Source organism: Aspergillus tanneri (genome assembly GCF_003426965.1).
Source record: "Aspergillus tanneri strain NIH1004 chromosome Unknown AapTan_5_pilon_pilon_pilon, whole genome shotgun sequence".
Taxonomy (NCBI): Eukaryota; Fungi; Ascomycota; class Eurotiomycetes; order Eurotiales; family Aspergillaceae; genus Aspergillus; species Aspergillus tanneri.
The window spans coordinates 2344499-2366694 of record NW_022984632.1 but is presented as its reverse complement, the minus strand read 5'-3'; the positions used below and the strand labels follow the sequence as shown (position 1 = coordinate 2366694).

At 49.0% G+C, this 22196-nt stretch overlaps 8 protein-coding genes across 8 annotated transcripts; 4 read left to right on the top strand and 4 right to left on the bottom strand.

Moving 5' to 3' along the window:
• Positions 1-622: 622 nt before the first annotated feature.
• Positions 623-2770, top strand: ATNIH1004_010195 (WASP family protein; the record flags this gene model as incomplete). Its single annotated transcript, XM_033574770.1, has 3 exons — positions 623-832; positions 914-2669; positions 2739-2770. 3 exons carry the CDS (start codon positions 623-625, stop codon positions 2768-2770), a joined length of 1998 nt encoding a protein of 665 aa, XP_033422788.1.
• A 490-nt stretch (positions 2771-3260) lies between these two features.
• MRS2 (CorA family magnesium transporter) lies at positions 3261-5139 on the top strand (the record flags this gene model as incomplete). The annotated part of the gene is made up of 3 exons (XM_033574769.1): positions 3261-3848; positions 3917-4545; positions 4608-5139. The coding sequence occupies 3 exons, from the start codon at positions 3261-3263 to the stop codon at positions 5137-5139; spliced, it is 1749 nt and encodes a 582-aa protein (XP_033422787.1).
• A 426-nt stretch (positions 5140-5565) lies between these two features.
• Positions 5566-7611, bottom strand: trm44 (tRNA (uracil) methyltransferase; the record flags this gene model as incomplete). Its single annotated transcript, XM_033574768.1, has 1 exon — positions 5566-7611. One exon carries the CDS (start codon positions 7609-7611, stop codon positions 5566-5568), a length of 2046 nt encoding a protein of 681 aa, XP_033422786.1.
• Positions 7612-8429: 818 nt separating this feature from the next.
• On the top strand, positions 8430-9267 carry ATNIH1004_010192 (histidine phosphatase family protein; the record flags this gene model as incomplete). The annotated part of the gene is made up of 3 exons (XM_033574767.1): positions 8430-8605; positions 8672-8935; positions 9042-9267. 3 exons carry the CDS (start codon positions 8430-8432, stop codon positions 9265-9267), a joined length of 666 nt encoding a protein of 221 aa, XP_033422785.1.
• A 297-nt stretch (positions 9268-9564) lies between these two features.
• ATNIH1004_010191 (DASH complex subunit HSK3 family protein) lies at positions 9565-9819 on the bottom strand (the record flags this gene model as incomplete). The annotated part of the gene is made up of 1 exon (XM_033574766.1): positions 9565-9819. One exon carries the CDS (start codon positions 9817-9819, stop codon positions 9565-9567), a length of 255 nt encoding a protein of 84 aa, XP_033422784.1.
• A 1246-nt stretch (positions 9820-11065) lies between these two features.
• ATNIH1004_010190 (ketopantoate reductase family protein) lies at positions 11066-13637 on the bottom strand (the record flags this gene model as incomplete). Its single annotated transcript, XM_033574765.1, has 6 exons — positions 11066-11457; positions 11504-12687; positions 12746-13175; positions 13245-13285; positions 13348-13468; positions 13604-13637. The coding sequence occupies 6 exons, from the start codon at positions 13635-13637 to the stop codon at positions 11066-11068; spliced, it is 2202 nt and encodes a 733-aa protein (XP_033422783.1).
• Positions 13638-18691: 5054 nt separating this feature from the next.
• SUB2_2 (ATP-dependent RNA helicase SUB2) lies at positions 18692-20759 on the bottom strand (the record flags this gene model as incomplete). Its single annotated transcript, XM_033574764.1, has 5 exons — positions 18692-18737; positions 18788-19045; positions 19100-19460; positions 19520-19930; positions 20510-20759. 5 exons carry the CDS (start codon positions 20757-20759, stop codon positions 18692-18694), a joined length of 1326 nt encoding a protein of 441 aa, XP_033422782.1.
• Positions 20760-21187: 428 nt separating this feature from the next.
• ATNIH1004_010188 (ribonuclease P Rpr2/Rpp21/SNM1 subunit) lies at positions 21188-21781 on the top strand (the record flags this gene model as incomplete). Its single annotated transcript, XM_033574763.1, has 1 exon — positions 21188-21781. The coding sequence occupies one exon, from the start codon at positions 21188-21190 to the stop codon at positions 21779-21781; it is 594 nt and encodes a 197-aa protein (XP_033422781.1).
• Between the last annotated feature and the right edge of the window lie 415 nt (positions 21782-22196).

Below are 22196 nucleotides of genomic sequence, written 5' to 3'. Positions count from 1 at the left end.
GGGCCAGTAGAGATTCATCCGGGTTGGCCAGAATCGGATACAGTGCAACAAATGGGAATAATGTTCAGATCGATTTAAATAGATCTGGCAGCCTTCGCTCGATTAAAGGATTGGGCGTTGAAGCGACCGTCTGGCCACGCGGGATGCATGTCAACTAGCAAAGCATCCTGGCGTGGAGAATGGAGAAAATGATGGACAGTCTACAGGAAAAAATCAATTATCTCGAGAGATAAAACCAGAGAATGAATTCATTTCATACCGTATCTAGAAGAAGTGGAATGAATAAGATATCGTAGCCTGGAGTTCCCCACTTACCCTAGTGATGCTGAGTGGTTCTGCGCTTAAGTTGGCTTGTTGCTAACTTGACCTCTGCCTCTTTCTTCTCTCCCAACTCTAACGGCTCCTTTGCCCACCAACTCCCCGACCCTCCTCGACCACCCCATATCATAGCTGCTCTCTGTCCCCGGGGAAACGAGCGCATTTGCGTCCTGCTGCCTCGAGCGACGGCACTCCTGCAATGTGTGTCTGCGAGATCACCTAAGCACACATCTACCCATCGGCGCTATCACTGCTACCTATTTGTGCACGCGGTCCTTGGACAGCGATCGCACTTTCGTCCGTCATGCCGTCCATTCTCAATGATGCCGACAAAGAGACTGTCAAGCGAATTGTTCCCAAACCCGCAAATAAGATCCTCGCAGTAGCTGTTGCGCGACTATATGTGGCCTATCCGGATCCCCAGCGATGGACTTATACTGGTCTACAGGGGGCGGCGGTGCTGGCAAATGACTTGGTCGGGCGCACCTTTTGGTTGAAGTTGGTAGATGTATCGGTGAGTGCTGGATCTCTCTTCCAACTGAGTCTCATATCCAACGGGTCGCTGATATACACGGTGTTGTGAAACTCTATATAGCCCGCTGGAAGAGGTGTCATCTGGGACCAAGAAATCTACGATAATTTCCAGTACAACCAAGACCGTTCATTCTTCCACACCTTTGAGCTGGAGGACTGCGCCGCTGGTTTCTCCTTTGTCGACGAAAAAGAGGCCAGAACGTTTATCAAAAAAGTATGGGAACGGGAGAAGAGTGCAAGTAAAGAAACCCGACAGACCCCCTTTGCGTCGACAAGAGGCCAAGGTCCTGCTCCGGTTACAAATGGGAAGTCTGGCGTGGGACGGTCGCTCTTTGGCAGCTTGCTAGGCCATCGGTCGAGCTCCGGGTCCAATCCACCTCCGATCCCTGCTGAGCTTCCCCCTGCACCTTCGATTCAGGTTGCTCCGCCTCCCTCGAGCAGCCCGCCACGCAAGTCACTACCGTTCGACACCAGTGATCCGTCACAAAAGGGTCTTTTGGAGGAGCTTCTACAGATGGGAATCACGGAAGACCAAATTGCAGAGAATTCGGATTTTATCAAGGCATATATCGAACAGAAGCAAGGCAATGGAGCCGAACCGTCGTCGTCTGGCGATGACCAGCGAAAGGGGAAGGCTCCTCCACCACCGCCCCCCTCTGCTCCCCCTCCCCCCAAGACGACAGCCATTAGTCCACAGAATACGGGCAATAGCACAGGCAGTCGACGAGGGGCCCCGCCGCCTCCCCCGCCCTCGCGAAGAGCGCGTCCTGACGCAGAGGAAGAATCCCCTGCAGCGAACCGCGAACCATCGCCGCCGAGACCCAAGTTTCGTGCGCCACCTCCGATTGCCGATGCAGGTAAATTCGCCCATATGGTTGCTCCCTCTGTTCCCAATCGCCAACGAGCAATGTCCGGGTCAAACCCGGGCCCTCCTCCACCTCCTCGACCACCGAAGACGCCCATGGACGACCAACCGGGTCGGTTTGGCGTGCCCCCGCCATTTACAGGGGAACGGAAAGTGTCTGCACCACCAGCACCCCCAAGCCGGAAAACTCCCATGCCCTCCGTTCCTCCGCCACCTCCACGGAGCCCTGCATCACCACCACAGCTTCCCCCAAAGGTCCCTCATGCCCAGCCCTCCGCGCCAGCTCCTCCACCTCCGCCCCCGAGAAGCCCAGCGTCACAACCACCTCCTGTACCGGCTACCTCCCGTCCTGTTCCGCCTCCACCATCGTCCAGTACAGGTCCTCCCGCTCCCCCGCCGCCGCCTGCTCCAGCACCAGCCAGCTCAGCTCGACAGCCCCCTCCACCACCTACAACTACCAGCCCTCCCCCGCGGCCACCTGGAGCAGGGGCTCCTCCTCGATCTGCAGCTCCTCCACCACCTCCACCTCCACCTCCACCTCCACCTCCTGGCGCTGGAGCCCCTCCTCCCCCCCCTTCCCCTCCTGGATCTGGAGCTCCTCCCCCTCCTCCCCCCCCTCCTGGCGCTGGCGCACCTCCACCTCCACCGCCTCCTCCTGGAGCCGGAGCACCCCCTCCCCCACCTCCTGGCGGAGCTGCACCGCCTTTGCCAAAGCCTAGTGGCGGAAGAGATGATCTTTTGTCTGCCATTAGAGCATCCGGAGGCAAACAAGGCGGAGGCTTGCGGAAGGTCAAGGATTCGGAGAAGAACGATCGGAGTGCGGCCATAGTTCCGGGCGGCGGCCACGAATCTTCCAGTGCGGCTCCCCGCAACGGAGGCGCTCCTCAAGGAGGATTAGCTGGAGCTCTACAAGAAGCGTTGAACAAGAGAAAGGGAAAAGTTAGAGGGAGTGGTAAGTTGATACTTTATTTTCTCCCAAAGATGCGCGTGTGCCTTCTAACCCGGATTCTTTTTGCTATAGATGACGAAAAAGAAGACGACGATGATTGGTGAAGTCGGGAGGCATCTTTCTTTTCCTTTTTCGGAATTCCATCTCTTGTGACTGCGGGTTAGACTTGTGATTTTGTTTGATACCTGCATTTCACCAGCGTTTCTCTTTTTCTTAATATTTTCTTTTCTGATGCGACGGAGTTCTCCTCCACATGTTATCTTGCGAGGGGGACGTAGAAGGAATGGTCTGGGAGACAATGTATGTAGACTCACTGGACCAAGTGAGATGCTAGCGATCTGGGACCAATATATACCTTCAAGCATATCCCTTGAAGGAATGAATTATGTAGTAGTAGAAAAGCTGCCGAAGTATACTATCGGATCAAAGTTGGCCCGAGACGGACAGCCGCCCGCGGTCATGCGGGATTTTTAGGATTGTATACAGACGAAAGGACACGGGTGGAAAGAGAGAGACAGAGACAGAGAGAGAGAGACAGAGACCGGATCGAGACTTCTCATCTTCCTGACGGCGGCTTGTTTATGCAAGACCGATATGCTGTCACCGTCGTCTTTGAAACCGACTGCTCCATCCACGTCGCTCCTCCGTTTCTTGCGTTCGCAGACCGACTCGCTCCTCTACTTCACGGCGAATCCATTGACCTGTGAGGGTCATCCACGAAAATCGCAAACCTACAGCCGAACCTCTGGTATATCAGCGCTACAAGTTTCCTTGAACTGGACGCATCTCAATCCAGCGCGATGCCGAGCAACCGTGGAAGCCGGGCTGCTGTCCACATTCCCTAAGAGCCCTTCGCGATCTCGAGCGGCGCTGTGCCAATGCCCACGCTCACGGCTTCGGTCCTCCCTCACAGTGCCGTCTACCCGGACCTCCTCCACTAAGAGTCGTCCGCTACTCCGCAGGCTTTTGGATCTGAGACCGGGCCAGGCGGAGGCCAAGCTCAACCGGAGCTTGAGCCCTGCGCTGATTGATGAGAGCACGGAGGGAAGCTTAAACTTCGGAGGACGACTGCTGGCAGCAAAGGCTTCCAATGAACCACGGCTGCGGTGTACTGAGTTTGACAGTAATGGAAATGTGACCCTTGTCAATGGAGAGTTCAGGAAGAGTGAATTGATCGCCAAGGTCAGTGAAGATATATGGACGAGTTACTAGGCAGGCACCGGTGACATAAGGCTAACAGAAATCCCTAGTATGGCCTGCTTCCTCGTGACCTTCGCAAGATCGACTCGTCAACGCTGCCTCATATCCTTGTGCGACCGAGCGCTATCCTCATCAACCTGCTACACCTTCGCGTGTTGATCAAGGCCGATCGGGTCTTGGTGTTTGATGCGTACGGCTCGACGGATTCCTACATGCAGTCAATGTTTGTCTACGACTTGGAGGGAAAACTACGACAGAAACAGGTCCAGGGTGCCGGTGCCCTACCGTACGAGTTCCGCGCCTTAGAGGCTGTTTTGATCAGTGTTACTACGGGCCTGGAGGAAGAGTTTAACGGCGTAAGGGAGCCGGTGGTGCGCGTTTTGCGAGCTTTGGAGGAGGACATCGATCGTGACAAACTAAGACACCTCCTTATTTACTCCAAGAGACTCGGAACCTTTGAACAGAAAGCCCGTCTCGTACGAGACGCCATCGACGACCTTTTGGAGGCGGACGATGACTTGGCCTCGATGTATTTGTCGGAGAGTGCGAATGGAATAGAAAGGGAGGACCATGACCATCAGGAGGTTGAAATGCTCCTGGAATCATACCATAAAGTCTGTGATGAAATTGTCCAGGCCAGCGGGAATTTAGTCACTGGAATCCGGAACACGGAGGAAGTGTGAGTTTGACCTCCACACTATCGTTATCTACACATAGAATACTAATGTAGTATCTGCACAGGGTAAAAGCCATCCTCGATGCCAACCGCAATTCCCTTATGCTGCTCGACCTCAAGTTCAGTATTGGTACCCTCGGACTCGCAACGGGAACACTTTTCTCCGCTCTTTATGGCATGAACTTGAAGAATTTCATCGAGGAGTCCGACATCGGTTTCGGCGGCGTCTCAGCTACATGCTTCGCCATCACGGCGGTGGTATGCATGTACGGACTCACGAAGCTACGCAAGCTGCAGCGTGTCCGAATGTGGGGAGAGTCCGGCGCCGGGAGCTCTCCTATGGTCCATTTTCCCGCCCGGGGTGGCGCCCGTGCTAGCCATCGATCCAACTGGAGAGCAGACTCGATCGAGCCTGTCTGGGGCGGTCTTCCAGGCGAGGGCCGAACGGAAAGATTGAAACGCCTCAAGGAGGGTGCTGCAGCGGCGGCTGCCGCAAGAGCCACTTCCGACGCCGCAATGCAGAAAACATCGATCTTGAAACATGGCACACACACCAACGCTGCGAATGCTGCCTCCAATGGAAGTGGCTCTTCATAAAGCGTCCGATCATATTTGTCTTAATTGCGGTCCGACCGTACTACCGACAATTTGTATAGATATAGACGGCTTTACGTCAGGAACAGTTTATTAGTCTTGTATATTCGACGCATTGCAGGAGTATGGAGAGGTTGGCTTTTCTTTGATTAATGACTTACTAGATACGACCGCGCGGCTCTTCTAGCTTCAGGATTGTATGTATTTGGAGTTAGGAACAGATTCACCACTCAGACAGGATAGACTATGATTTAGATATGAGCTGTAGTATACATAGGACCTATGCGCCATCGCCGATTGTACCTTGCTATAACCACTTCCATGGTAACCAACCCAGTAGATCAATAACCAGGGTATCATCTATAAACGCATTCCACGTAGCCCTACACCATAATATACCATAACATAGTAGAATATAGAATAACCAACCTATTTCCCCTTCCCAGGGCCCAAATGAATCCCCCTCGCCCTCTCCAGCCAGACCCCCGCCGCAACATTAACTCCACCATCCCTCAAACACTCCCTCCGAACGACATCCATCACGCGCTGCTCCACATCATCAAAGTCCCCTGCAATGGACGATGAATCAACCCCAACCTGTGCTGTCCCCGCACGCCATTTTTCAATCACCCGCACACGACCCCCAATCACACCCACGTTCCGGGTGCTCGGGATCCGAAGCAGGGTCTTTTCGACCGCGTAGCCGATCTCCTCGGCCACGGCGAGGGTTTTGGCAGTGAGAGAGCCGTACATAGATTTGTTGAAGGCGGTTTCGTCCGTCAGGACGGCTTGTTTTGTCTTGCGGAGGGATTGGAGGGAGCCGGTTGCGGGGTTATCCCCTTCTTCGGTTTCATGGTGGTGAGGGGAGATTGGGTCGGTGGTACTCCCAGATGATGATTTCAATACTGTCTTAGGCGGAGGATATCTAAACCGAGAACCAGATAGAGAATGCGAGCAGCACGGGATAGCGAGAAACGGGAGGGGAGATATTGGATTCGAAAGGGCCGCCATGAGGGGCGTCCAAACGGTGAGCTCATCCGCATGATTTGAAATAATGAATGTATCATGGGGAAAGACGCCCGTGTGAGAGGCCACGGTAAGATGGTGGGCAGTGAGGTCGTCTTCTCGACCCGAAGATATTAACTCGTCTGCGAATGGTTTGGGGATATAGATCTCCTCTTTGAGTCGAGATTGGATGGACTCCGGGAATATACTCCAGGTTTTACGACGACGGGCATCGAATCCCCAACCTGGGTATCCCTCCATCAGAAGGATGTAGACGAGAACTCCATTTCCACAGGCGATGTCGACGAAGCCGGGAAATTTGGGGCAGGGGTTCGAGATGAACATGTCTTTAAATCCATTAGGTTGGTGGTTTTCGTTGGGTTGTTGATGGGGGTTTTTCTTCTCATCGGCGGGAACAGCACCGTACATGCTTCTCCAGAGCTCAATGAGGAATGCTGCGATGGATAGGTCTTCGAATACATGTTTGGATGGTTCGGTGTTCTCGACCCAGTCTCCACAGAGGTCCGGGCCGAATTTGGACTTGAGTCGTGTGTAGGTGTTTTGTACCAAATGCTGTGGGATGACGTTGTCTTTGTTGGGTTTGTGATTGCCGCCTTCGGACTTGTTCTTGTTGGATAGCCGCGCGCCACGGGCGAGTCGTATCTGAGTGTTTACCAGAGCGTTCAGAGTCCGTTCCATGCGATTGGAGACTGGTTCATCCGGGTACGGTAAGAAGTGGAGGGAGAGTGTTCCTGTTCCTGTTCCTGATCTTGATGTCGGAGATGTTTGTGTTTGTGTTCCGGAGGATTCTGCGCCGACGTCGTGTTTAAACCGATATAGAAGCGCTAGAGCTCTAAGCTGAGGATGATAGTACGGGGTGTCCTCCTTGGAAGTAGTATGAGGTGTGTAGACAACCATCCAGTCGTGAGAACTTGACCGGGACCCCGACGAGTTCAAAGCATCCTCACCATCATCAACCGACTGCGTCGCAACCGCCTCATAGAAATGACAAGTCTGCTCAAGTGGTCGATCCAGTTTCGGATTCCTGGGAATAAACCGTCTTAGCACCGTCCTAGTCAGATCAAACCCTGCAATATCTCGAGGAGGGAGGGGTTCCACGGAATCATCCACACCAGCAACAGTACCAGGAAGTGTCTGCGAACTACTATTCCCCGACAACGCATGAGACTGCTCTTTCTGTTGGGGCGTGCTCAGTGAGCCCCGACTATCATGGAGAATATCAGCCCGGAACAGATGACTGGAGTTGATATTGATATTTCCCAGGAGGAAGACAGTCACGTCCTGCATGACCTCCGGGGTATATGGGAGGTCATATTCAGTCAGATCATCGGATGTGACCCATGTTTCTTCTGCAGAGGAGCTGAGGGTCGATGATGGGATGAGCGTTTCAGCAAGTGGTTTCCCAGAAAGCCGGGATGTATTCCTTACGTTCTTTCTCTTGTCGGGCATATTCTGCGTCTGGACTGGTCTGGGCTTGTATGTTCTAGGCTATACTCTCAGGTTGTGATGTATGGAGGATTTATTTAGAAGAACAAGATCTAGATATCCGTTACGCAACAATCTGAATTAGCATTGAAGCAATTCATCTCATCGCGAGATCTTTGCTGGTTGATGACATAAGCAATGCCCCACGTCTGGAACTATCAACTCAACAGTTTGGATTATGTGTTCTCTCGCAGAGGGCAGGATATGTTACTCTCCTTGTATCTATTCAGGGATGGACATGAATGTTCAATCTCATGCTAGTGGATGAGTAGGGCTTACTCTGGTACCTCACAAGCCAACCTATTATGCACAGCATCGATCATCGCCAATCTTGCTGCCGTCATTGCCTCATTGCCAACAAAATCAATCCTGAAGTACATATTTCTTGTTGAAGTATGAGAAAGAACCGCAGTAGAATCCTTAGAATTCCACTGTTTAATCTGTAGATAGAAGTTGGACAGGACCAATCTACCTATGTTTACCTTACTACACAACGAACACCATATGCACCTCAACAACATCCAAACCAAATATTCCACACCCTAGGACATCCCACTAAACTATATAGCACAAATAACTAAAATAAACATTGAATCAGCCCGACAAGCGAGTTCGATCCGCCGTACGAAGGATAGATAATCCGGCAATGTATGACGCAACATCCAACCCCACCAACCTACGTACACAGCCATCTCTTCGTTTCATCAAACCCAAACTCTCCCATTTCATGTACAACCAAGCCAATCCCTTCTCACCGATTACGTTACCAATCCAGATATAATATGACACCTCGATGTTTTATCATCCGCCACGGCGAGACCGAATGGTCCCTGAATGGTCGACACACCGGCAGTACTGATCTGCTGCTGACGCCGAACGGCGAGAAGCGGATCAAAGCAACGGGGAAGGCGCTGGTAGGGAATGATCGGCTTATTGCTCCTAGGAAATTGGTTCATGTGTATGTTCCTCTCTCTTTTTTTAAATTTTTTACTTTTTGTTGTAGATCCAGAACTAATGTGTCTAGGTATGTCTCGCCTCGGGCGCGTGCGCAACGAACATTAGAACTCCTGGAAATCGGCTGCAGAGAGAGACTCCCGTGGGCGGAGAACAGGAAGTCGGAGGACGAAGTGCCTATCCGGACAGAGGCCAAGGTCGAAGTCACAGGGGCCATCCGGGAATGGGATTATGGTGACTACGAGGGCTTGACAAGTAAGCAAATACGGGAAATGAGGGCGCAGAAGGGAGAAGGATCATGGGATATTTGGCGGGATGGGTGTCCCGGAGGAGAGTAAGTGAAATTGACCAACTAATGCCTCTTAATCATATATCATGTCACGTCCCCCAACCCGCCACCCCTCGGATCCGACATCCGCTCACTGAAATCAATGAAATAGATCCCCTGAAGATGTAATCCGCCGCCTTGATGCCCTTATCGCCGAAATCAGGGAAAAGTACCACGGACCTTGTTTCGACGGGTCATCAAAGAACAATGCCAAAGGGGATGTCCTCATCGTCGCACACGGTCATATTCTACGCGCCTTCGCCATGCGCTGGGTCGGAAAGCCATTGATAGAGACGGCTCTAATCCTAGAAGCTGGAGGCGTAGGAACCCTGAGGTAAGACACGCCTCCTGCAAACACTCCCAGCGACCATTTTCTGATCGAATCAAGTTACGAACACCATAATATTGAGGAACCGGCCATCATTCTGGGCGGAGGTTTCGTGGTAGACAGTTGAATGGACTGTTTCAAGCAAGCAGGCCGGGGCGTACCGCCACGATGGCACAAAATCGGACCGGCCTAGTATAGAATCCCAGTTAGAAAGAGTCGTATGTTTAGACATGTGGTTAGAAACAATCTGCAATTGTTGCATAGAAAACACAACCTACCAACTCAATATCCAGCCTGATGCTTCGGATCAATCTTCATTTTTAATCTCCTCTTCGCCATCATTCGAAGCACGCCGGCCCTCCGCATTCGCTTTGACACCTTCTTCACCTAGAACCTTAGCAGATCCCATGAACAATGCCCCGACGTATCCACCCAGAAAGCGCATATCCTCCGCCTGTACGGCCGTCATCCGGAGCAAGTTCTGCGTATCGGCCAGATTGGCATTCAGCTGTGCTAGCTGAGCCTGCAGCTGGGAGTACTGGCGGGTTTTGGTAGCGGACATCGATGACGATCCGGTGGAAGATGCAGCGGAAGCCGAATTGGGATGAAGGGAATGGCGGGGTAAGGATTGAGAATGGCTGTGGTGATGGGAAGGAGGTGCCATAGTAGTTGTGGTACTTGACCGGTAGTTATTTAGGTGGGATATTCTGAAGACTTGTAATGCTCTTGTCTTTTGTGGCTTGGTTGATGTTGACGATCAAGTGTTGTTTACTTGTTTATTACGGAAAGGGACAACCACGTGCAGAGCTATGGAAATGCGCTGACTGAGAGCCTCAGGCACACACGCTTATAAATCTATATTGGAAATACTCGACAAAGCACTCCCCAAGTTCCTGTATTGTCTACCATGGGTTATGCACACATCTGAATCAATAGAACACTCATCATGACATGGAAATCACCGTCTATGGATCATGCAACTTTCAAGTGTCGTTTATTGTCAACATGCTTCTAATCAAATGAGCAGGCAACTAGGCCCCTCGTTAATACCTTGGAAGAACACGAACCCAGCCAATTCAAATCACTCGATCAACAGAACAAATCAGACCCTGCTCTTTTTTGCGCCGGAAACCAGACCATGGATGTAGAGATCACAGAGCTACTAAAATCGAGCCCGTGCAAACACAAAAACAAAAGGAAAAAGGAAACGGAAATGGAAATCAAAGGAATGCAGGTGCATGTCACAAAACGGTGGAGTAGATGGAGACCGTACAGGTCGATGGACTCAATAAATAAGAAGGGGTTGGGGGGAATGCGGCGCCTCCGGTATAGTGTACAGCAATCCTGCATGCAAGAATAGCATAGAATGCACGGTTGGGAGTTAGAAAAGGATTTTCGAGATGGCACAAACAAGATGACGAATCGTACTTGTCGGGTCGAGCTTCATACTCGCCCTCATTAGGGGGGAAAATAAAAAGAAGCGCAATACCATATGCAACACACCCCCACGCGTCCAGCCACTCCAAGGTAAATGAAAGCATCAATCGAGAAAACAGCCCCCTATGTCCCCTGTGTATATGCAAAGAACTGAACAACAGCGTATAAATCTGAGCCCTCTCCTGCCCTCCTTGCCAAGCTGGACTAAAACACGATTTTTGTACGAATAAAACGGTAAGATGAGGGGGGGCTTCTTCACGAAGAAACTAGACAAGCACATATAGAATATGTTGGAAGGTGTCAACTTTTCTTTTCAAAGGAAAAGGCTCGGCTGTAGTCGAAGGAGGGACGAGGACGGCCGGCATCGTCGTTTAACGAACGCGCATCGAAGCTGGTTGAGCACCCAAGCTGGTCTGGCTACTATGCGCCGAGTTTTCGGAATCAAGGTTCGCACTGGCCCCGCTATCACCACTCTCCGCGCTGGCGCTCGCACTTCCGGTCAGACTTCTATGTTTGGGAGTGCCCTTGGCGGAATACGGTTTGCTCACCCCATAATGTTGCTCAACTTGTTGCGGACCTACCGCACTAACGTGCCCAGGCGGGTATCTTGGGACGGGCGCACGCATCTGTCCAGGCGGCGAAGGATGGCCGCCATAAGGCGGACCGTGCAGTGGGCCAAGATTCTGGTCTTGGGCAGTCGGTGGCCGGCCCATACGAGGGCCAGGGCCACCGTAGGGAGCCCCGGGGGGACTGGCTATTCCTCCTGCTATGCGGATAAGAAGGATGGGGAGGGAAATCACCCATCCGACTTGCCGTTAGAGAGTTGGCACGCGATCCTGCCTGCATCTGATTCCTATCAACTGCACCATATCGATTGGATGAGTATGCCATCATGGGGTTGTCCAACAACGAATCATGAAGGCCAGGTATTTCCTGCATGATCCGATCACTCGTACGCTTCCTTGCTCCGCCAAAGTACCGACTGAAAGACGATCCAGGTCTACTGCCGGAAGGATTTGCGCCCATCTCTGGGTTCCTGCGCAGTTGGCTCGCACTCGGGGCTTTCTTTGTCCTTCGCGATGTGATGCTCATCATATCCACACTGTCAGGGTCCAAAACCGGAATTGCTAGGTTATCCATAGGGTCCACGTAATCGTCTTCATCCTCCTCATCGAAGGTAGATTTTGGCGGGGGCGGTCTTCGAGGGCCTCGCCGCATACTCATTTCTTGCTCGCGAAGCTGCAATTCTCGTTGTCGAAGTGCCAATTCTCGCTCCCTTAGGGCCAGATCAGCCGCAGACCCAGACGGACCGGGCGGCATGTCAGGGAAACCATTGCTGCCATTGGGGTGTGGTAGCCCACCGTCACCAGAATCATCATAAACGACAAGGTGACTGAACTCCTCGAGACCCTCCAAGGAAGGCTCACGGGGAATTCTGGCAGACTGCGGCTGGCCGCTAGGCGGCCTCGACATCCCAGGTATGGGCGGTCCACGTCTTGGGGGCATTGGCATACCCGAGACTGATCTAATACTAGGACCCGCACGCATGGTACCATTCATCGATCTCGGTGGAGGGGCTGACGACATCCGTGGTGGCGGTTGAGCCGCCACAACCGGTGGAGAGTCGCCTGCGGGCGGTTTGTTCAGATTGGTGGTATTGATATGATGGAGCACCGCATAGAGGGTCTCAACTCGCGGGATCCGGACACCTGATTCGGTCGCTAATTTGATCGGAGATCCAAGGTAGGTCTCTATTTCCATCGGGCGGCGAGACTGGAAGTCTTGGTACATTTTGCTTGGTGGTCCGTTTGCAGTCATTTTTTCGATCGTCTTTTCACAGAAGTCGCTTGGGGACGAGCAGCCGTTCGCCCTCGCGAGCTCGAGGAGTTCCTCAATAACATCTGTGACTAGCTGGCGCACACCGACTTTCTCGAGGAGCTGTGCGTGATTGGATGTTTCAAACATTACACTGGTTGGGTAAAACGCAATTGGCCTGTGAATGCCAAATTAGCGAGCCTTCTTCGTATCGAAATGCAGATGATGGACCTTACCCTATCATGCGCTCAAACTGTTCTTGTCTAATATTATTCGACACGGTGCAATTCACCTGCCCTGCTCCTAGTGTCATCGCTAATGCGGAAGCCATATCATTCTGAATCGAGCTAGGAACGCTGTTTTGCTTGTTTGTGGCACCGATCCAAATATCAGACGAGTTCAAATGCTCAAACTCGCTCGCTCCGATCTGAGATATCTCCACACCCGATACAAGGGAAAGAACGACATTTGTAGGAAATCGCTGTTCGAGGTGTGACTCGACCCCAATCGTATTTGTCGTGTTCAGGAGGATACACGTATGCTGAGGGGTAACGACGGATTCGATGACCGCAGCCATATCATAGATATCAGGCAAGGCCTTGACGCACAAGATGACATAGTCATACGCATTCTCTCGGGACGCCGCGTCTTCCGGTGTACGGACCACTGTAGAAAAAGCCATCCTGTTAGCCTTTTGAGGGGTATTAGGGGCGAGAAGCGAAAGCAGAGGCATACCATGTCGAGGTCTAAACCGCTCATTACCAAATGCTTTTGATCTAAAGTAAGGTACAATGATAAGTGAGTTGTTCGACGGGCTAAGAATAGGATGGCGGCATACCTGAAGGATACTCCGTATTGGGCCACGGCCTCGAACCCAGATTTCCACACCAGTGTCACGTCGCATGAGGTTGTTGCCTGAAGTCTCCAGGAGAGGAAAGCCGAAATAGCGTTGCTGCCAACTACACAGATTCGCATTAGACACAGGTCCATTCTATACGGCTCAGATGTCCAAGGGATCTCTTTTCTGGCGGCGGGTAGGAAGACGTTGCAGAAATGAGAGTGGCCATATTTTGCGGCAAAATTAGAATACGAACCTGATAAAATGCGCAAGCGCGGCGGAGGAGCCATGGTTATCGAACAGGAAGGAAGGAAGCTTTCCCGCCAGCCAAAATGCCGAGACGAATCGATAAACCGTTTGGACTGGAACAAGGAAATCCCTAAACGATGAATATATGGTGCGATTGGCGCTGCCCCCTTCACGGGATGGTAGAGCGCAAAATAGAGTCCGCAGCCAGGACGAATAGAGACCAATTTGAAACGGCAGTAAAAAAGGGTAAAAAAGAAATTAATAAGAATAAAATTATCGACGGATGACCGCGGATATGAGGATTCGAGAAAACGAAGGTAAGGGGAATCACTAAAAGACGACAGATGACAATAGAAAAGGGATAAACGAAAGGAGGGAAAGTGAGTAGTAGGGAGAGGTAGGGAGAGAGGATGGGGATTCGAGAAAGGGGAGGAGGAGGAGGAGGAGGAGGAGGAGGAGGAGGAGAGAATAATCAGATAGATAGACGGATGGGGGAAATGGATGGGATAGAGGAGTTTGAAAGCGCGAGGGGATGGTGGATTTGGGAGGAAAAGCAGCCCAGTGGGAGAGTTTGATGCAGTCAGTTCAAGTTGAGTTGGGAGCTATCTTTTTTTTTTTTTTTTCTTTTTCCACTTGCTTTTCTTTTTTTTTTACTTCATTTCCTTTTCCCTTTTTTTTTTACCATCATCCAATGCTTCAGCAGTCGTGGATCCCCCCGCCAGGGCTCGAACCGGAAACGGAGACAGGGAGGCGGCGATAATCAGCCGTATTTACTGCCAACGGCGAAAGCGAAAACAGTCAGCGGATGCTCTTCGTTAGGAAATTAAAAATAAATTCAACACTAATAATCTAATCTAATACAAAAAAATGTGAAGCTACCGTTCACGAAGATGCGACAATGTGATACAGGAAAGGGTTCCGAAAGATAGTCAGACTAGTCGCGAATAATGTCCCCTGTGTTTTTTTACTTTACCCTGATTTCTAGATTGATACTTTCCAGGTATCAACTTAACCTAAATGCCTACTAAAAATTATCAGTATGTTTTACCATTAAACCCCGTACATAATACGTCAAGAGATGACATGGCAGTCCTAACAGCACCCTATTAAAAAGCCATCGTATAGTTATCGGTTTAGGTACAGATTATTCAGGGGGCGTCCCAAACATTCTACCCAGTACTTCCGAATTAATAATGGTTCCTAATATAAAACCTCTCCTCTATTCCTTGAAATTTTAGGTGCAAATGCCTGGATCGTGCATCGACGAACACACAGCAGCCTCAAATTGCTGTTGGGGACAGCCTCAGATGCTAAAATAGCAGAAACAAATAGGGACTAGTGGCCCAACTTGGTAAGACTCGCAGAATAACCAAAACAAATAATATCAGTAATCATGTGTACTCTGTAATAATGTGGACGATTCATGAGACACAACAGCTAAGCCCACCCAACTTGGCCGGCCAACCATCGATGCCAGCAAGCCCAATCGGCCACTGCTGCACATCCTCCGGTCACGAAACCCACTCCCAAACCCACTTGTGGTCTGTCGGTCGAGGTCAAAAACCGGGTTTGGTCTTTCGCTGCAATCGGACCCAGTTTTGGTCAGTCCGCTTGAGCTGGGTGTGTGTGCACCATCTAGAGAACATGTCACTTCTTGAGTCAGCTAACTGTTTCTAGTGACAAGCTAGAAGAAACCTATTCAATCGCGTGAAACAGTATATGGCTAGTTGGATAAATATCTACCATCGGGACCCATGAGCTTTCTCAAACTTTGCACGGCCTTTTTCATTCTTCCGCCAAGCATACAGACTACAAGAATTACTGTGGGCTTCATTGCGATATAAAAACACAAAGCTCTTGGCCAAAGTCTTGATTCACAAAGCAACTATCGACCAAGTGTTACCCTCCACGAATACACTCCAAATCAATTCCCCCTCGGAATAAGATCAGGTGCTTCGAGACAAGAATGGGGGATGATGGGTAGTACAAGCAAACAACCATGATATTATTACTATTGTTGTCGATATGATCATTCTAAGTATTGCTGTCTATGCCTCTCCTCTGTGTCGTGTTCAAGCACCAGGAGATTTTATTTTCTTTATGGTAGCAGATAATTGCATTCATCACCGAATCGCTTCCTATGCACCGTTCAGTCCTAGCAAACCTCGACATCCAGGAATATCCATGGGGTGTTGAGGTCGGAAAGTGGGACCTTCGGGAAGGGGGAGGCAGTGTTGTATTCTTCCGGCATGCCACTGGGTCCTCTGCGGCAGGGATCGGCCTCCCATACCAGAATCCGGTTAGCTTCTTGGGTTAGGCAATTGGGTAGATAGGGCCGTTTGCAGAGCCCTCTTTCTGTTTACGGCAATGCAGGACTTATTATGTAGGATGAATTGTTATCCATGCCAGGTACCATCGCATCTTACGATGCAGATCAAACAGTCCAGAAAGGATGGAGAGAAAAGGGCATGGTTCTTTTATAATGATGCTCAGTATTGGAAAGATAGAGGAAATTAATTAACCTTAATAATACAGGAACTAGGAACCTGTTTCGCACATTTAGTGTGGCTTGCTGCCAATGTTTGGCATTAATTGAGAAAGGAATGCATAACTAGTTAGTTAACTAATAGATGAGATCATGTAAGCAACTTATCCAATGCAGGATTCCGACCATGAAATCCCTGAAATCTTGTTTCTAAATACCAGAGACAATACTAAGTATTTATCAATCGGATCATCTCCGTCAAACCATCCATATGAATGTACAAAAAGTCCTCTATAAACCCTCAAATGAAAAGTTTCAAGAAAAAAGGAATCCAACGACTTAATTTCCATCGTCTCAAATAAAACCCATGGTCCAGGCCTTTGGGGCCGACGATCCATCCGATTGACCAAATCATCCCTAGTGGAGCCCTAACTAGCTTGTACAGTACTTTAGCTGAAGAGGAAGGCAAATCAGGTTCCTCCATTACTAGTTTTCTGTCGCTATCTATGGTACGATACGGTGGACCGGGCACATGTGAAATCTTCCAATAATAACTGATTGGATTAGGGGCGATGTGAACCGTCCTAAAAAATCACTATGTTTGCGGCTGCATTAACCTCAGCACTGCTAGTATCTATGGAGTATTTTCAGGCACAAGACAGTTGCGCATGCTTAGAGAATTTTTATACAATAGCTATTAACTAGGTATATTAATTGTGAAATACTTGTGTATAGCTGTAGATAAGTAATGTGGCTACAAACTGTGTGTATAATATCAGATCTCAAACTCCTCTATATATGTATATATTTAAAAAAATATATATATGATATATCTATTTAAGCAGTAACAAGTACATTAGACCAGTGTATGATATAGAATATATATAAGGTTAAATAGAACCCTAAGCTGTACGGAGTACGGAGTACTTGTTAGTTATAGAAATAAATAGACCTTTATAAACTGTTAATTATTTTTAACATCAATTACTTACCTCCTCTCCTACCCTAGTCAACAGTACACATTATAATTAACATGTACTACCTACTTGGTACTAAACTAAGGGTTCTACTTCTATTGGGTGTATACTCCACCAAGAGCTTAAATAATATCAATGTCTAGGGTCTGGTAGACTGTTTCATGTTCTTCATAATTTACAACTTTGTTAACTAATTTCTATACTAGATATTGATTCTGCTGGTAAATATCCTAAGTCTTCAATTCCTTACAGTCCTAATAGCCGGTATTTAGTGTTACTTAAAAATATATTAAACCACAAACAATATTAATATGCATAAAAATATCCCTTTACCTGACCTCCTAATCCTCCCTACAAATATATCTAGTAATAAGATAAACCAACCTACCCCTCAACCACCCAACAATTCCAAAAGTAACCAGCGATATCGAATCCAACTTTACCACTAAATTAAAACACCCCAACAAATCCCATCCCATCCATCAAAAACAATAACCGCAACAGTGGAAAAAAATAGATAAGTCCAGTGCATGCACTCATGTGCCCAGCATTCCACACCACAATTGAAGCTTCAGCTAAAATTCACCAGACTGCAGATACGTATATCCTACCTACCTAAACTTTGTCTCAATACGGACGATCTACGCGGCCGTACTCGTGTCTTGCGGGGCAGGATCCATCTATGACGTTAACAGAGTCAGACTGGTTGGATGCATGGAGCTGTCTGGTCTAGATCGGTCTTATACTTTTATGAGTACTGTACTGGTTTTTATTTTGGTTCGGTCTACCCAAGATCTCAGTGCACAAAACCAATCATATGTATATCAATCCTCCAGTTTGAATATAATGTTTGGTATGGTTATGGGGGAAAAACTGTATGGTACGTACCATGTACTGGATCTAGGAGTCCAAGTGCAGTATTCGAAAACAGCCTCCGCATTTGACTTTCCCTTCCTTTATTTTTTATTTTTCTTTTTTTTAAAGAGTCTAACAATGCACATTCTTGTTACCCATTTTATCAGAATTCGGAGAGAACAAAGGCAATGTCTACAGACTGTACCTAGTATTCCTGGCTGGTTCGAGGAACTATTGTAGCAGTGGGACATTTTTGGTCGGATTCGGAAGACGTAAATTTCTCCTCTTCTTTTCCTTGGCGCGTCTCCAGTTTCATACCTAAAACGAATATTTGTTACACTATGTATGCTAATAATGTTGTTGCTGAAGAGGGTTGGTTCATGTGTTTTGCACTGCAAGTAATCAAGGGTATAGTAAGATGAGTTTGTATACACAATTGATACATTTCTGATCTTACGAGATACTGGTGATAATGGCAGCTCCTGTGACAAGAATAATACTAGACACTGAACATGAGTCATCCGAGGCACCTATTGATTAAACTAAGACCGAGTGTGCTTTTCTTCTTCTAGTTGTCCCCGATCCATTCCCATCAATTCCAATCTAGTGCCTCTGAAGCCATAGTAGACACTTGACGGAGATAAATCACATCCGAACCATCACGCCAAAAAGGAAAAGCAGTCACAACAAACGATAACAGAAATAGAAAAGAGCAAGGATCAACTTCACCAGGTACAGATTTATTCGAGATAACACGACATCCAACAGCTCTCGTAACTTAGGCCATGTAGGTAGAGGAGTCAACACCACCCTCAGGATACTCACTGTAATTCGTTAGCCTCGTTTCCACTGTCCAAAGAACAGGTATACATACGGAAGAGCGACTTCGAATCGCTTCTCAATATCCTTGAGGACATTCTGGTCCTCTTCACTGCTGACAAAGGAAATCGACAGGCCCTTTGTACCAAAACGGCCCGCACGACCCACACGGTGTAGGTACGAGTCTGCATCAGCGGGCAGATCATAGTTGATGGCAAGGTTGATACGTTCGATATCAATACCACGACCAAACACGTCCGTCGCAACACAGATACGCTTGTTGAATTCCTTGAATTCCTTGTAGCGTTTGATACTGATGGCTGTTGTCAGCATCCCGCAGTAGTCGTGACTTGGAATATAAACTCACCGTTCCTCTTGGCTCACACCAGAGTGAACTGCAATACTAGGGAAATTACACTCGCGCAAGAGCTTGTCCAATTCGTTGGCACGGAGTGTGCTCTTAACGAAAATGATGACCTGGTTGAACTCGAGGCTGTCCAAGAGCTCATTCAGCTTCCGGTTCTTCTCGGCCTCGCTGAGTTTGATGTAATACTGCTGGAGACCATGAAGGGTGAGCTTGGTATCATCATCCACGTAAACCTCAAGTGGGTTTCTCATGAACTTCTTGCAAATAGGACGGATTTCCTGCGATAGGGTAGCACTAAACATCATGACCTGCTTGTCGGCGGGTGTAGCACGGAAGATCTCCTGAACGTCACGACGCATATCTAGAATAAAAGATAAGTATCATGGCTTGAGGCATAAAGTGCTCCCGAATATCACTCACCGATTTGGTCAAGCATCTTGTCGCATTCGTCAAGAACAAACGCCTTGACGTTGCGCAGAGAAAGCTTCTTTTCACGGACCAAAGCATTGAGACGACCGGGCGTAGCAACGACGATGTTGGGATACGACTCCTTGTTCGACAGCACTTCAATGTCTTTCTGGATAGGGGTACCTCCGTAGAAGACAGCAGTCTTCACATCGGGAAGATATTTGCTGAAACGAGCGTATTCGTTCTTGATCTGATATGCCAATTCACGGGTGTGGCACATAACAAGGACCGAGCACTCTCCAGGGACAGGCTCCAGCTGGTGCAGAGTGGTTAAAACAAAGACGGCAGTCTTTCCGAGACCAGACTTTGCCTGGCAAAGGACGTCTACGTTTAAAATGGCGGTCGGAATGCAGACTTGCTGGACTGTAGTGAGGCGGAACGGTATGTTAGACTTGTATTCGACCATAATGTTTGAAAAAGAAAAGCAATCCGCGTCGCGAGGTCCGTCCATCCCCCGAGTCAACGAATCAAGGCAGGTTAGTGATGCAAGCATTTAAAAATTATTTTGCATCAACGAAACAAGAAATCACATATTGGCGGTTCATTCAGCTGTATTATGGGATTTCTACCAAGAGCTGTCTGCAGACGGCAAGAGGACGTCCACCGTCCGGAAAATGGTGGCAAATGTAACGAGTCCTTTGGAAAGGCCACCGCGGTTCGCTCCCGGATTGCTGCACGCAATTGCCAGGGAGATTCTGCGAGTCTAACCTGACCATAACATGCTGAAGCATACAGCAACAACTGGCAGCTGCAGTAATACTGCCTACTAGCACAGTGCCATTTGTCTTGTGGTAATCCGAGTAGACATCCTCATGCCGCCAGCTAGCTCGGACAAAACAGGTGGTCAAAAAGCGACAATAGAATTCCTCGCGGAGATGGACGGACGTTTGAACACGGAGTTATGGAGGGAGACGTGGAAAAGAATTATGTGATGGAACTAACCCTCCGAAGGATGTTCGAAACCGCAATCGGTGATGGCACGTAGAAGTTCTCCCTTGAGTAGAAAGTCGCGGAAGCCAGTCGAGTGAATACCGACATAGCTTCCCTTCTTGTCGGGACGACCGCCTGTGACAGTTAAGTCGCCCTTCTTGTCGGAGTCTCCATTCGCGGCGGGAGCGGCAGTGGTGGCAGCCGCATCGGTGGTCTGGAGCTCCTCATCGGAGTAGTCAATGAGATCCTCCTCGTGAGACATGTTGATAGCTGGTAGTAAGAACAAATGTAGTCGGAAAACTCTGGATATCGGGGCGCGGTGTCCCAAGGCAATCGAGCCTGGGGATAAAGTACCGGAAGTTAAACGAGTCTAAAATAAAGACAAGAACAGTTAAATAGCCGTCAGAAATACTTTAATCACCCTTTTAATTCTGCGAGATGAATTGAAAGGTGGATAGAAGTCGATGAAGAAGGCGATGAAGGTGGAAAGAAGAGCGAAGTTGCGGGAGGGATGAGAGGCAGAGTTCAGGAAGCGTTAGTCACGTGAGAAGTATTAGTCACCGGAACCAGCAGACCTACCTTATTAGGTTAGCGTCCGTTGCCCACTTGCAGTGTCTATCCAATTTAATTCCGTCCTGTGTGCATATGTGAGGAAGAGTTCGGGAGACTTTGCCCATCCCCCTGCTAGAGATGGCAAAAGTAAAGGGCAAAAAGGGTCCTTCAGGAGGGGTTAATAGCCACATACGCTCGCGACTAAACTATTTGCACGCTGCCGCTACCTATCTACAGTCGAGGGAAGTGCCTTCGAAACAATCTTCTAGCGAAGGCCATAATGAGAGCATCAATGCTCATGAAAAAGAGTCGGCTCCGAGTGCAGCGCATATAGTTCCCCAAGTGATAGACAGTGACGATGCTGTGGCTGAGGGGAAGAGGCCCTCTGCCTTTGAAACCCCAACAGCTGCAGTCCTTATCCCGCAGCTCTCCCGAGGACTTATCTCGCAGATGCGAGGGGTTTCGTTGAAATCTCAGCTCCGACTACCTGTTGAAGTGAAGAGATCGTTCTGTAAACGCTGTGATTCGCTTTTGATTCGCAACGTCAATTGCATGCAGGAAGTCAGAAATGCGAGCCGTGGCGGCAAAAAGCCATGGGCTGATGTCCTGATCGTGCGTTGCAATACATGTGGAACGGAGAAGCGCTTTCATCAAACAGAGAAACGAAGCAAAAAATTATCCGAACGTCGAAATATGCAAAAGCAAAAGGAAGAAACAACTTCGGCTGTATGATCTCCAATTTGGCGATCACTGATCCATTTGGTTGTCTACGTTGTCTTTGGTCTTTCTGGACTACGTTCTAGCTATGGTTGTCGACTTCACTTGGGTGTATTTACTTTGCCTTTGCGTGAACTGAACAATCCGTGCGACAGCGTCACGAATCCACCAGAAAGCCTGAGCAAGCCGTCGTGCCTGAAAAGGGAAAACTCCGTTGAGTTCTTGTTGTCTTCCTATGCTTGTAGGAAGAGGGAACAACTTGACGGTGTCAATTGTCGGGAATGGATCTTCATCCCCAAATACATGCAACATGAAACAGAAGGGCGTAAGAAATCTCATAAGCTGGAAACAAATTCTTCAGTGGAAAGGTATCATAAACCGGACTCAAGTCCACAAATAGTTTTGTCTATGACATCACTGATGTCAAGAC